Raw genomic sequence first — 12,803 nt, 5'->3', positions numbered from 1 at the left:
TTTTTATCCTGAAAAAATAGACCGCAGTGACCACACAGTTGTGTGAAAAGATTGGCCTTGAAAACCCTTCTCAAATCGTCCTTATAAAGGAAGACACAAATACACAAACACACAAATACACACTGTGTTTTATATAGGTAGCTCGAATGAGATGTGTTGTCACAATTGGCAATTCAGTTCTCAATTACTGAGAAAGTGTCACCATTATTCCTGCTCAGGTGGAGTCTTCTTTTATTTTGCAGTAACAGTACAACCAACGTCTGACTGCACATCAATTAGGCACTTGGTAATTGTTGACACCATTGTTTTTATAAATGGTGATTCAACTGAGGCGATGAAAATAGTGTGTTACAAGCCTCAATACAGTCACTGGCAGAAAAAGAGATTACTCCAAGTACAACAGAGATTACTCCAAGTATAATAATAATTATTACCCTGCAGATCTGTCTGTGTGTAAACGTCAGTATGTGATAGAGGAACAAGTTATTTAAATTGAATGTTCTATTTTGAACACGAATCTGACAATGAATCGGAAAACAAACCTGCCGTTATGCAGTACTTTGGAGATCATCATTTTAGTCTGTCTGCCTGTCTGGCAGCCAAACAAAATTGAAGATCATTCCAAACAGGAAACTGACTGTTTTTGAGGACGTTATAAAGGACACATACAACAGGCATGAAGAATGTGTTAAATGAAGCCGGTGTAATCGACACTGCTTCAACGACAGGAAAACCCGGAATCAACTTTTTGATACGATTTTTACAATCTTTATTAGGGCTTCAAGCAAGTGCTGAAGCCCTATTGAATTCGTTAGTATTATTAGGGTACCCTGTGAGTACAGGGTACCCTATTGTTTTCCTTCTGTTTATTATTATTATTATTACGCATTATTATTATTATTATTATTTTTCCGCCGGCATTTTGCACCCTTTTTCGCTTTAAAAATCATTTTCTCTGGAACACTAAGTCCGATCGACAGAAAATTTTCACCATAGTATGTATCTTTTTTGATAGCACAATCACGTTATAATTATGACGTCATTGGTCACGTGGTACGGTCGCCATCTTGAAAAAAGCGATAAACTTTGGACATCTGTATCTCGGAAACCGTGCAATGGAAAATTTTTTCGTTTGATACATTTTACTAAGCTCCCTATGGGGAACACGTGTGATTTTTCGTGACGTCATAGGTGAAGCGATATACCGGTGAAAATTCGTCAAGTAGAACGCCATATAGGAAAAATCTGAAAATTCTGAGCGTCATCTACACCAAAATTCATCGTCAAAAATGTTTTTTGACGTCATCGATGACGTAATTCGGCCGCCATCTTGTTTTTTAGTGTTTTTTAAAAAATCTTCTTCTCCAGAACGGCTGTGCAGATTAAGCGGCGAAACTTCACACGCAGATTCTCCGTGAGGTCCTCTTTCAAGTTTGTTAATTTGTTGTTGATACGTCACATGGTTTGGCGGCCATCTTGAAAAAACCCTAAAACCTTCAAACATCTTCTTCTCCAGAAGCGCTGGTCCAATGAAGGCGAGATTTCAGAACTATATTCGTGAAATGCATGCGATACAAGTTTGTTAATTTCAGTGATAGGTCACGTGGTTTGGCCGCCATGTTGGATTTAAGAAAAATATTAAATAATGTTTTCTCTGGAATTTCAGAAGCCATCGAAGCGTAAAATTTGCAAGTGCCTTCCTCCCTCAGGTCTGCATACATGGTAAAAAAATTTTACCTCAGAAGTCACATGGTTTGGCGGCCATCTTGGATAGAAAAATAGACCTTATCCGATTTACACGAAACTTCACACAGTTGTTCGGTCGACGAGGGAAAGCAGAATTTAAATTTATGATATCATAGGTCACAAGGTTCGGCAGCCATCTTGGATTGAAAATGAATAAATTTTAAAAATCTTCTTCTCCAGAAGGGCAAGACAGATGAAGATGAAACTTCACACATATATTCCCCATGAGGTCCTTTCTCAAGTTTGTTAATTTGTTCTTGATCGGTCACATGGTTTGGCGGCCATCTTGAAAAAACCCGAAAACCTTCAAACATCTTCTTCTCCAGAAGCGTTAGCCCAATGAAGGGAGATTTCAGAACTATATTCGGGACAGGAAGGCGATATAAGTTTGTTAATTTCGAATTGATAAGTCACATGGTTTGGCCGCCATCTTGGATTTAAGAAAAATATTAAATAATGTTTTCTCTGGAACCGCTTTAACCTAACGAATCGAAAGTTTGCAATTATCATCTACCGTCGTGTATACACGCGTGGTAAAAATTATGATGTCACACGTCGCATGGTTTGGCGGCCATCTTGGATAGAAAAACGCACCTTTACCGATTAACACGAAACTTCATAAACGTGTTCCAATACCCAGTAGGAAGCAGAATCTAAATTTGTGATGTCATAGGTCACATGGTTCATCAGCCATCTTGGATTGAAAATGAATAAATTTTTAAAATCTTCTTCTCCAGAAAGGCAAGACAGATTAAGCCGAAACTTCACACATATATTCCCCATGAGGTCCTTTCTCAACTTTGTTAATTTGTTCTTGATTGGTCACATGGTTTGGCGGCCATCTTGAATTTACCTTAAAACCTTCAAACATCTTCTTCTCCAGAACACCTGATCTGATCAAGGGGAAACTTCACACCCCTATTGCACATGAGTAGGGAATACAAGTTTGTTAATTTCTAATTGATAGGTCACATGGTTTGGCAGCCATGTTGAATTTAAGAAAAATATTAAATAATGTTTTCTCTGGAACTGCTTAACCTATCGAAGCGAAAATTTGCGTCTGTCATCGTCCATGATATCTGCATACATGGTAAAAATTATGAGGTCACAAGTCACATGGTTTGGCCGCCATCTTAGATTGAAGGATAAATATTAATTCATGTTTACTCTGGAACCACTACTTCTATATATGCGAAACTTCATATTTATAATTTAGGCTACATGTGAAACAAAAGTTTAAAATTTCAACCTGATCGGCCGTGTGGTTTGGCAGCCAGAATTATTTAATTATTTGAATCTGGTCGCCAGTAATAACGAAATTGAACGTTTTGTGCTGCCTGGTTCGTAACTCGTCTGTTCCGCGCTGTCTCGAAGCAGGCCTGTGTTTGTATCACCATTAAATAATGTTTTCTCTGGCACCGCTTATCCTGTCAATGCAAAACTTTGCGACTCTGATTTAAGTCTCATGTTGTATCAGTTGTGTCAAAGGCACTTCTGGGTACCCGGTCATCACTGCCAGCAGTTATAAAGTGGCAGTTCTAGTTATTATTATTATTAACGGCGTTTTTATGTTCTACTGACCGATTTTGTGGCGGATCTGGAGGGAAAACTGTCGGATGAAATTCAACGAAACTTAACAGGATTATTACTCACCACCTGAAGTTTATACTATGAAACATTTGATGACGTAGGTCACGTGGTATGGCGGCCATATTGGATTTTATCCAAAACCGAAAAACATCTTCTTCTCCAGAAGGGATAATCAGACAGCCTCAATCTTTTGCACACATTTGCTAAGTAACTTGGGAATGTAAAGTTGTTAATTTGGTTGAAATCGTTATTTAATTTATATGATTTTAAATGATGCCGATTCGCCTCATTAAATATGCAAAATATGCAAATGAGAGTTGAAAAAATTTAATGACAGATTTAGATAGTACATAAACAGGGGACTCCCAATATATTTATACGATGTCTGTATTTGACCCCAGTGAGCCCCCAGCGCCCCCCAAAGTTGAAAATGACCCATTTTTGAAATGTCATAAAATGAAAACAATGCTTGGATGAAATTCAATGAAACTTATCAATTTAATTACTCTCCACCTGCAGTTTATACTTTAAAAATTTTGATGACGTAGGTCACGTGATCTGGCGGCCATATTGGATTTTATCCAAAACCTAAAAACATCTTCTTCTCCAGAAGGGATAATCTGACAGCCTCAATCTTTTGCACACATTTGCAAAGTTCCATGGTAATGTTAATTTGTTAATTTGGTCGAAATCGTTATTTAATTTATATGATTTTAAATGATGCCGATTCGCCTCATTAAATATGCAAAATATGCAAATGAGAGTTGAAAAAATTTAATGACAAATTTAGATAGCACATAAACAGGGGACTCCAAATATATTTATACTATGTCTGTATTTGACCCCAGTGAGCCCCCAGAGCCCCCCAAAGTTGAAAATGACCCATTTTTGAAATGTCATAAAATAAAAACAACGCTTGGATGAAATTCAATGAAACTTATCTATTGAATAACTCTCCACCTGAAGTTTATACTTAGAAAATTTTGATGACGTAGGTCACGTGGTATGGCGGCCATATTGGATTTTCTCCAAAACCTAAAAACATCTTCTTCTCCAGAAGGGGTAATACGACAGCCTCAAACTTTTGCACACATTTGCAAGGTTCCATTGGAATGTTAAGTTGTTAATTTCATCGAAATCGTTACATAATTTATGTGATTAAAATGATGCCGATTCGCCTCATTAATTATGCCAAATATGCAAATGAGAGTTGAAAAAATTTAATGACAGATTCTGATAGGCCTTGAAGAGAGGACTCCAAATATGTTTACGCTATGTCTGTATTTTACCCCAGTGAGGCCCCAGAGCCCCCCAAAGTTTAAAATCACCCATTTTTGACATGTCGTAAAATGAAAACCAAAGAAGACAGACAAAAAGTGACCATAAATTCTGGAAGATATTTTCACGTTCTACAAGTTTGCCATTTACATTAATATGCAAATGTGGAGTTATTGGACTTTTTTGGGGACTTGAAAATTTGTCCAGCCTCGATTTGTCCAATGTGAAGTTTTTTTCTCTATCATGTATTGCTATGGGCTTTTCAATCCTTCATTGAGATAACTTGAGGGACCCCGTAGCTGGGCCACATTGCAGACTTGAACTAACTTTCTAACTCGGAAAACCCACATCATGTGACAGGGTGATGGTGTTGAAATTTGTTAAAATGGAGGCACGCCTTGAAGCCCGGGATTACTGGTTTACCAGTTTTAATTGTATTTGAATTTCATGATATACTTGAACAATGTAGAACAGAAATTACCTTCTTTGCACTTGAAAAACCCTTCCATATAGCAGAACTTGGACATGTTAAATAAGGTGGTGTACAAGACTGCTTCAATAGCACTAAAGTTGTGAATTTAAAAATTTTTTAATTACCTTTAAAATAATTATCTTATATATTATTTCCCAGTTTGTGGTTTCGTGTCGCGCTATCTTCGACTTTGTTCTGCGCTCGAGTAACGTGATATTCGGCTTACATTATCTCAAAGACCATATGAGGTGCATGGTACAAAAAAGGTAATTAAAATGGTTCTGAAACAGTGAAATCGTATTCCACTTACTGCATTAAAGTAAAATTACTACTGATACTCTGCATCGGTTCCTTTCTCAAACACACCCACCCCAACATGTCGCGCAGAGCGCGGGTTATGCTAGTTTTATTAAAATTGAAGTATAGACTTGAACACTATACAGGGTAATGTGCTCAATGAACTCTAGTTTCTGAAGTTATTCATACCAGCAGTTGGTATCAGATATTCACCAGCATACTCAGGTAAGCCAGTTCAAAGGAAAGAAAATCCTCATATTAAAATCCATGCTTTAAATCATTCATGGCATGAGGTATTATTAGAACTACACCAGGTTTGTTTTTTGCCAATATCCCTTTAATCATTGCTTAATTGTCATGTCACATGAATATGCTCGGTAGGATGTTCCCCATGGCAGTGCAATGCTGTCCTCCAGTAAGCAGTAATTGTGCTAATTAATACTTAAACTTGTAAAGCTCTAAGATCCTAAATGCTAAGATGTTGAGTATAAAGCCAAGGGGTACACTCACCAAGGGACAGCATATAATCCCAATATTCAAGGCGGCAATATAAGAAGCGTAGGCCAGAGTACGTGGAGTTGTGCTCCAACAGGGATATTCCAAGACTCAAGTTGTGCCAGGTGGCCATTGTCCAGGCCACAAGGAACCACACCACAACGAGAAGGATGACGACGAGGACCCGCAGCATTCGTCCGCTCGTCAGGTATGGCAAGCGCTGGGCTGTACGTGCCAAGAACACCTTCAGAACTCTACAGGAGAAAGAGAGTAAAGGGGGTGGGGGGGATGTCTCTCAAAAATTCTTCCCTTTACCTTATTTTTTAGAAAAGAGAAGCTTTTCTCATGGGATCGATGAGCCAGTGAATAGAGGTGATTAAAGAGGAAGAAGGTTTTCATGTACAAAAGGCAAGAGCACTTGGTGGTGGTCATATGTCAGCTTAGCTGCTGGGGTAGCTATCATTTCTTGAAGCCTGACAGTGTCGCTGATGCAGTGCCCCTCTTCCAGTACACACACTGGAACTGGTACTCATTTCGCCGACCTCGGAAGGATGACGGGCTGAGTCAACCTCCTGGTGTATATTAATTCAGCGGCCGACGGGGCTTGAACTCAGGACCCGAGGATCCCAAGCCGCCACCCTAAACACTGAGCCAACACCAGGCTCAAGAGCACTTGATCCGATGCTAAGGGGATTTTATGCTTCATTGATGTCACAAAACAAGGAGCTTAAGTTCTGGAAAATGGATGCACAGCACCATGTTCAAATCAAAATTATATCAAGTTAAGACTGGACTGACATCTTCACCTTTCCGCTCTGTCTTCACTCCCTGACATTATCGGAATCTGTGATTCTTATATGCTGCAGCTGTGGTGCTGGATCATAAAGTGCACCTTGATTTTGGAAGGGGATGTTAAGTCAGCTGTACCATCTCCGACAATACTCACTTGTGGATGTTTCAGATCCCATTCAAACTTTCAACACAGTCGGTCATTGTGTGCTGGTTCCAGGACTAAATTCAAAATCATGGTCTCAATGGATCAACGACAGCTCAAAAATCATCTCTATATAATGGAGGGAAGGTTTGTTGGAAGTATAGTGTATGTTTCATCAACTCCTCCAAGAGGATTTGACCTAGGAAGCTAAAACTTTCAGGAATGAACAAAACTTTCACCCTGAAGTTGTGTCTGTGCAAGTTTCGTTTGATTCCATCAAGTTTTGAAAAAAAGAATTTTGCCCATCTTGTCATTTTCCTCCTTTGGGGGAGAGGGGGGGGGGGAGGGGAGAGTGCAATTGGAATTATCCGAGCGATATAACCATGATATAATATGGACAATTAGCAGTACACATGCTTTTGCTTCATATACGTAACCCGGGTTATTTTTCTTTTCGAGAGTGATCGATGCAGCAGTCTGTTGCTCCTCGATCCATCCATTGGGACCATACTCTGTGCAGAGCGTTGGTGCTGCCTAAACAGCCTTCTTGGCTCGTGGGTACAATCCTGGACGAGTCGACGCTCCGACACAGGATACCAGGCAGTCAACCCCACCTGGTATTAATTCAACAGCCGAGGAGGATTTGAACTCAGGATCCGAGGATCACAAGCCCACCACCCTAACCATTATGCCAACACCAGGTTGCCCATACACTGCCAAAATAAAGGGATGTGCCAGAAGAACATGTTGCATGCTTGGAACATGATCTCCCGTAGGGCAGGTACTCTGCGAATGGCTTCAATAGCACTTCGTCTCCTGCTCAGAAAATTGTAAACTTTGGATTTGAGTTTATTGAAAAAGAAGTTCCATCTCAATTCTCCACCCCAATACCAACATCCTTTTACGACAGTACCCTATATACCATGTTGTCAGTAATGCACGAGGAGACACCAATAATATTTTTTGTGGATGAGAGGATGGTGTGTAATGAATGAGGGAGTGTACAAGGTAGGCAACCTATGCAGCTTAAGGATAATGATGCCGTAGACGATTGCGAATCCCAGAAGACGGACCCAGCGCAGTGCAATACATCGAAACACACTTGGATCAAAGTACAAGATGAAAACCTGGGGAAATAATAGAACCATGTGTTGGTGAGACATGCAGGCTACAGCTGTAGCCAAGTTTTATCCATAAGATTTCAGCGAAATAAGTAACATCATTTGAAAGGCCACAGAGGTTCCAGCGATTTAAAACAAAAGGGCACTCACAGGGAAGGACAACAGGAGCGATCCGAAGAGTAGGAACTCCAGCAAAATAATTCCGGACGATCGAACACTCTGTCACAGCGGAGAAAGGCATCATCATCAACTTACTTGTGACTGCAGTAAATGCAAAGGCAAGAGGTAACAGAAGATAATTTTAAAAAAGAAAAGAAAAGGTGGAAATGAGAAGTTGTTGAAGCTCTGGCAGTAAACGCAGAGTTATTTGTTCTGCTTGACACACAAAATCACGAAGACAATGCAGTACACACATGACTTGAATTGTAATTGCATGCTTTGGATTTTTACAGCTCTCGAGACTATAATTCAGCGTCTGAAGCTGAGGATTCTCGACGTGAAAATAGTTCACCCACCCCAGCTTGAGAGATGACGAGTCGTTCGTTCGTGAGTGTGCAACACAAGCCTGCGGGGTAGCATAATTGGCTGAGGGCACGGCGGTGCCACTAATGCAGTGCCCTCTGCTGGTTAGGGCAGGAATTTTGAATTCAGCCATGGTGCCGGCGATAGTTCGCCGACTCTTCGCGAAGGACACCATGGGATCTCTAACGTCCGCCAACGAATGCCGGCAGACAGGATGCCCGACTGAACGTCCATCCGAGGGACGGCACACACATTGAAAAACCACCCTGCCTGTGAAACGACAGGATGACGGGTTCTATAGCTATGTCGGGATTCAAACCCAGGTTAGACAGCTGAGAGGCGATTGTGCGTACCTCGAGGGCTTGGCCATCCTGTCAGCCCTGCTTGATGAGTCAGGTGGCAGCTCAGAAAAGTATAAAATTAAAATAAGGTTGGTTTTTCAGTGAAAAGGTTAAAAGTGGTCCAAGAATATAAAAATAATAAACACTCATCATTGCCAGATATTGACTTAATGCCAGGCCATAAACTTACTGATCACTTGTCCTATCATGCAGACAATATTGTCTTACATAAAAATGAAACGACTCGCCCTAAACGAGAGGCTTATAAAGTCTAGACTCCAAGTACAAACCATGGGAGCTGCCTTCACAACACTATATACAAATCCTGTAAGGCTGGCAAGATAGTCCAGACTGGAGGTATGCACGCTTGTCTCTGGGGTGTATATGTAGAGCATGGGTACGAATCTCGGTCTGGCAACCTGTCATCCTGGAGTTTCTCAAGTAGGGAGAGGTATCAATATATGTGCAGTCCGACGGATGGACGTTTAAACGAATCCCGTCTGCTAGCATGCATTATTGCACGTCAAATATCCCACGGCGTCCTTCGTGAAGAGTCGGTGAACTATCGTCGCCACCCTGAACAAATTTCAAACTCCTGCAAGCCCTACATATAATGTCATGCGTAGGAATGGCAACCCATCCAGGATTGTAACCCTCAGCCAATGAAATTTCCTCGGCAGCCTGAGGCGCCTAACAGTGCAAGCTAGGATAAAACAAAAAACAATAAATCTTGTGATAAACATTGTCTTTACTATGCTGTAAGCAGCATAGAGAGTGTACACCCAAAGGTGACTTCAGAAACGACTCTAATTTGTCAACTATGGAGGGGCCTAGACCTTTACCCAGCATATAGAAGCTAGATAAAGGATTTTTTTGGGAATGTGACCTCACTGTTGCAACATCGAAAAGCACCTCCCTTGCAATAAAAAAAAAACATCCTCAAACCTTACCAACATTAAAGTGTGTCACCTGACTGCTAAGCATACCCTTTGGGGAAACGACAGCAGCAGGAGGGATGAAAGGGGTAGAACTCATTGAAAATTGCCTGATGTGCTTGCCAGATCAGTCTAACCATTCCGCTCAAATCGGCAGTGGCTACCGCATAAGGGTGCCAAGGTCCCAAGGTAACAATGGCAAATCCCAAAGGCACGAGGAAAGTAATATTCACGTAAGATGCATTGCACGTAACAGCCTGTTCGGTTCCATCAATTCAAATGCACTCTCCATCTTTCCGTCCCTTCCTTGCTCTTGTCCATCTAAAGTCTTCCCACTCATTTATTCCTGATCCCAAATTAGACTTCTCTTTTAAAAGTAGGTTGCTGCATGCCAGTCAGTTGTTCGGATATTACCATTTGAAGTCACCTTTTGCTCGCTTTAACAAAAGTACAGGCCTCTGATTCTCCTCTGACAAAGTCATCATCTTTTTGCTTCACTGGTCATCCGAAGGTGAACAGAGTCCTTGCACTTCGCCAAACCTTGTTTTTGCGGCCGTGGTGCACCACCGTCATGCCCAACAGAATCAGCAGCACGCACACAAGCTGCACGGAAATCAGAGTGATGCGCAGTGCAGGATGTGGCTTGGCCTCACACGGACGAGAATCCTTGCAGTTTGGGCAGCCGGGCGCACAGGGGATACATCGCACCACTGTGATGGAATGGGGTTGGGGTGGGAGAGGAGGGATAATCTTTTAAAATTACAATCAAAGGTTCGGTTTCGAATGATGTGCTTATTTATATCAAGTTTAAATAAATAAACAAGTCTTTTTCAAAATACCGTGTGATTTGTGCAGTTTTAGGTGGCTGAGCACATTTCATGCAACATTATAAACACATCACATTAAATGTGACGAAACATGATACGATTTTGGGTTAAACACAGGCTTGAACCGACGTGCTGACATTTGCCGCACATGAGCTGCACAAAGGAGCAACTTATATGCAAAAGCAAAAGGATGTAAAAGTTTATCCTAATCCTTCCGTCCAAATCCAATTGAATGCTGACGACGTGCGCACAGTGGAATGTCTTGACACGAGGTTCTTTCTCATTGCACCGACTGTGCCATGGTTGACCACTTGAATTGTCACTTTACAAAATGGCTTTTTGCGGAGTTACAGCCAAGTGTTCCCACAACCAGCAAGGCACTAAAGTGAAGCTGGAAAATCTCAAAGTGCTGTGAGTGAAGAAACAAGATCAATAATACTAATAAGAACAAACTGCTGATATTTGCAGGTTCGCTGAACGTTCATGTTTCATGTGCCTGATGTTTTCTTCATTTATGCGAGACTCACTTTTCACTCTCCATTCTTTCTAATTTTCTCCTACATTGTTCTGGACTCAAAAGCTATGCAACAGCTGAAGCACCAGACTCGATGGTGGAATGGTTAGAACGTCCACTGTGAGTGTGTGAGGTCTGCTGTTCAAACCTGACCCCAACAGAGTCAGACGAATTTTTTTTTTTTAAAAAACGTGCTGCTCACTTGCTTGACGTTCGGTATTTAATAAGGAGAGGGGACGGACAAACAACCATAGGTTGGCAAACATTGCACACGCTTGATTGGCTTGATTGCCTCCTCCTACGTTGAAGTTCCTTGGAAGGGAATTCCTATTCCTTATTACATCTCGTATCGAGCCAAAGACCATGGAAATAAAAAACGCCTACAGCCAGAATTAAGGTGGTGGTGGTCGTATGGCAGCTTAGCTGCCGAGGTAGCTATCATTTCTTGAAGCGTGACTGTGTCGCTGATGCAGTGCCCCTCTACCAGTACACACACTGGAACTGGTACTCATTTCACCGACCTCGGAAGGATGGCAGGCTGAGTCAACCCTCTGGTGTATTAATTCAGCAGCCGACGGGGCTTGAACTCAGGACGCTAGGATCCCAAGCCGCCACTCGAACCACTAAGCCAACAGTACCAGGCTAAGAATTAAGGTGATGCAAACGCGCAATGCTCATCCTTTGAGGCCAATATCACCAAGTTACCGAGCTAAACAAATCGTTTTCATTCTGTCAGAAACAAAGGAATGATTTGGAATTTTACATCTGTTATTTTACCGGAACACCTGATGTAAAATTGAATCGATGAGACATCATTGGATGATTGCTGTACTTCGATGAACATGTTCTGCCAAACAGAAGGGTTTTGAAAGTGCCAATAAGGTCATTTGTGTTCTTGCAGTGTACAAGTTATATAATTCAATCGAAATAAAATAGATTGTAAAGGTCGAAGAATTTTTTTTTTTTTGATACTTCACTGCCTTTGATACCTTTTACACCAGCTTATTTAACAAGTTACATTCGTTCTTCATGCCTGTTGTTGGTGTCCATTATGATGTCCTTAAAAACAGGAAGTTTCCTGTTTGGAATGATTTTCAATTTCGTTTGGCTCCCAGATAGGCCGAGTGAAAAAATTCTCTCCCTCTTCTTTGCGCACGTGCGATCAGGACAAATTCAGGGCCAAAGTACTACTAAACTAGAGATTCGTTTTCCGATTCATGTTCCAAATATAACATTCAATCGAAATAAAGTTGTTCCTTGATCACAAACTGACGTTTCTGGATACGGACAGACAGATAACGTGAACCAATTATTTAATCCCACTTTTCGTTTTGCACGTGGAGGGGGGGGGGGGGGCAATGAAACATGTTTGTTCTAAAGCCAGCACAGTTCAAAAGTACTCGAGTTAAACAGCAAAATCTATGCTCACCTAATCAGGTTTGAAAATGGTCGTACACATCAATGATATATTATAGCGAGGTAGAACATCGACATTCAAATTTCACCCAAATTATGTCAACATCATGATCGAAAGGTATATCACATATGGAGATACGATTGAACCAAAATTGCTCACTGTATGCCTACAAGTGTTCCAACAGCTAAAATGGTCAAATTTACGAGATTGTGTGTGTGTGTGTGTGTGTGTGTGTGTCTCCTCCATAACTCCAAAACTATAAAACCTAGCAGCCTGAAACTTTGCATGCATATGAAGAACACTCCAAGGAAGTG

At 41.1% G+C, this 12,803-nt stretch overlaps 1 protein-coding gene across 1 annotated transcript in view; it reads right to left on the bottom strand.

Moving 5' to 3' along the window:
• The window catches only part of LOC147030994 (metabotropic glycine receptor-like), a 191,813-nt gene that overhangs the window by 30,970 nt on the left and 148,040 nt on the right, over positions 1-12,803 (bottom strand). Inside the window, exons 4-7 of the mRNA XM_085875634.1 lie at positions 10,272-10,441; positions 8,084-8,152; positions 7,830-7,939; positions 5,894-6,132 (exon numbers count right to left, since the gene is read on the bottom strand). Coding sequence (XP_085731760.1) covers positions 5,894-6,132; positions 7,830-7,939; positions 8,084-8,152; positions 10,272-10,441 — 588 coding nt within the window. The remainder of the gene's footprint in view (positions 1-5,893; positions 6,133-7,829; positions 7,940-8,083; positions 8,153-10,271; positions 10,442-12,803) is intronic.

Source organism: Eptatretus burgeri, chromosome 3 (assembly GCF_056783735.1).
Source record: "Eptatretus burgeri isolate ZD-2024b chromosome 3, Ebu_testis_v1, whole genome shotgun sequence".
Classification (NCBI taxonomy): Eukaryota; Metazoa; Chordata; class Myxini; order Myxiniformes; family Myxinidae; genus Eptatretus; species Eptatretus burgeri.
Note: the sequence above shows the minus strand (reverse complement) of the source record. Positions and strands in the feature narration are given on the sequence as shown.